General features: G+C 33.5%; 1 protein-coding gene across 1 annotated transcript; it reads left to right on the top strand.

The window, feature by feature from the left end:
- The first annotated feature begins 767 nt into the window (after nucleotides 1-767).
- On the top strand, nucleotides 768-1,133 carry LOC125823099 (putative lipid-binding protein AIR1B). Its single transcript, XM_049502520.1, has one exon. The coding sequence runs from the start codon at nucleotides 768-770 to the stop codon at nucleotides 1,131-1,133; it is 366 nt and encodes a 121-aa protein (XP_049358477.1).
- The last annotated feature ends 266 nt before the right edge of the window (nucleotides 1,134-1,399 follow it).

Genomic DNA, 1,399 nt, shown 5'->3' with positions numbered 1-1,399 from the left:
TTATCTTTATATAATATTGATTGAAAATTATATATATATATATATATATATATATATATATATATATATATATATAGGTGGATGAAGGTAGTTTTGTACCATTTTCAATAGTTCAAGGGTATTTTAGACCATTATCTGTACTATTAATATAGTATAGATGGTTATACAGTTCAACATGGTATCATAGCAGACAGAAGTCATGTGATCGAATCTCACCACTATCCATATCACCAGGAATTAATGTCCACGTCTTTGGCCCATGAAAAGAAAATTAGACCCGCACGTAAGGGCGGCGTGTTGAACATACAATTAAATAATAAAAGTATGATCTCTCTAACATGTTAAGTTTTTTAAATAAGATCGATGGTCACACACTTCAACACATTGGAGGTGAGCCGAGTCCAATCATAACTAGCTAGTACTCCCTTTGTCCCTATTTACTTGTCAATTTTTGACCCAACACACTTTTTACGAAAATAATGATTAATATATTGATCTTATCATTTTACCATATGATAAGGTGCCAAACATATATCTAACATTCATGCATTACCAATTGATCAACAATAGACAATAATTGACTTTGCATATGCTACTAATCTAGTATTTAATTTGAAGTAGTAATATCTATCGTACATTTATTGTTAAGTGCCATAGTTGGCCTTGTTATAATTTAGTATAAATACCCATCGTCAGAAGTTAGTAACACATCATCTTGAGAATTATAAACTCCTTAATTAATTCATATATATTCTCTACATTTGAACATGGCTTCCAAAACAAGTCACCCCTCAGTTGCCCTTTTCCTATCACTGAATCTCGTCTTGTTTGCTCTTGTAAGTGGAACCAATGATACTGGAAATTGTGGAGGACAACAAACGTGCTCAATAGATACTTTGAAACTTGGTGTGTGTGCTAATATACTTAATTTGGTGAATGTAGTAGTCGGGTCTCCACCAACTTTGCCATGCTGCAGTTTGATCCAGGGACTGTTGGATTTAGCGGCTGTAGTTTGCTTGAGGCTTGCCATAAGAGCAAACATTGTGGGAATAATTAATTTGGAAGTGCCACTAGCTATCGACCTAATTCTCAGCGCCTGTGGAAGGAGCCTTCCTACTAACTCCACTTGTTAAAGTCCCCTCTAGCCAATGGGTGGCACAGACGTTAATTAATAAATAAATATCTCATCGTGCTGATTAATTAGTATGAAATAAGTGAACTTTGCATATGCAAGTTCGTCAGTATGTAATAAGTGAACTTTGCATAGGCAAGTTCATGCATGTATTGTTTCTAAGCTTCTTATGTTACATCAATATCAAATTAATAAATAAAACTATTACGTGTTTAAAGACTACTTAATTAATGGGACTGGAGATAATGTTACATTTCTCGTTTGTTA

Source organism: Solanum verrucosum, unplaced genomic scaffold, assembly GCF_900185275.1.
Source record: "Solanum verrucosum unplaced genomic scaffold, falcon-dt-bn FXZP01000199.1, whole genome shotgun sequence".
NCBI classification, from domain to species: domain Eukaryota; kingdom Viridiplantae; phylum Streptophyta; class Magnoliopsida; order Solanales; family Solanaceae; genus Solanum; species Solanum verrucosum.
The sequence above is the reverse complement of the archived record's forward strand: the minus strand, read 5'-3'. Positions and strand labels throughout refer to the sequence as shown.

What these genes read in the sequence shown, in the direction of transcription:
- LOC125823099 (XM_049502520.1), top strand. Translation starts at nt 768, where the DNA reads ATGGCTTCCAAAACAAGTCACCCCTCAGTTGCCCTTTTCCTATCACTG.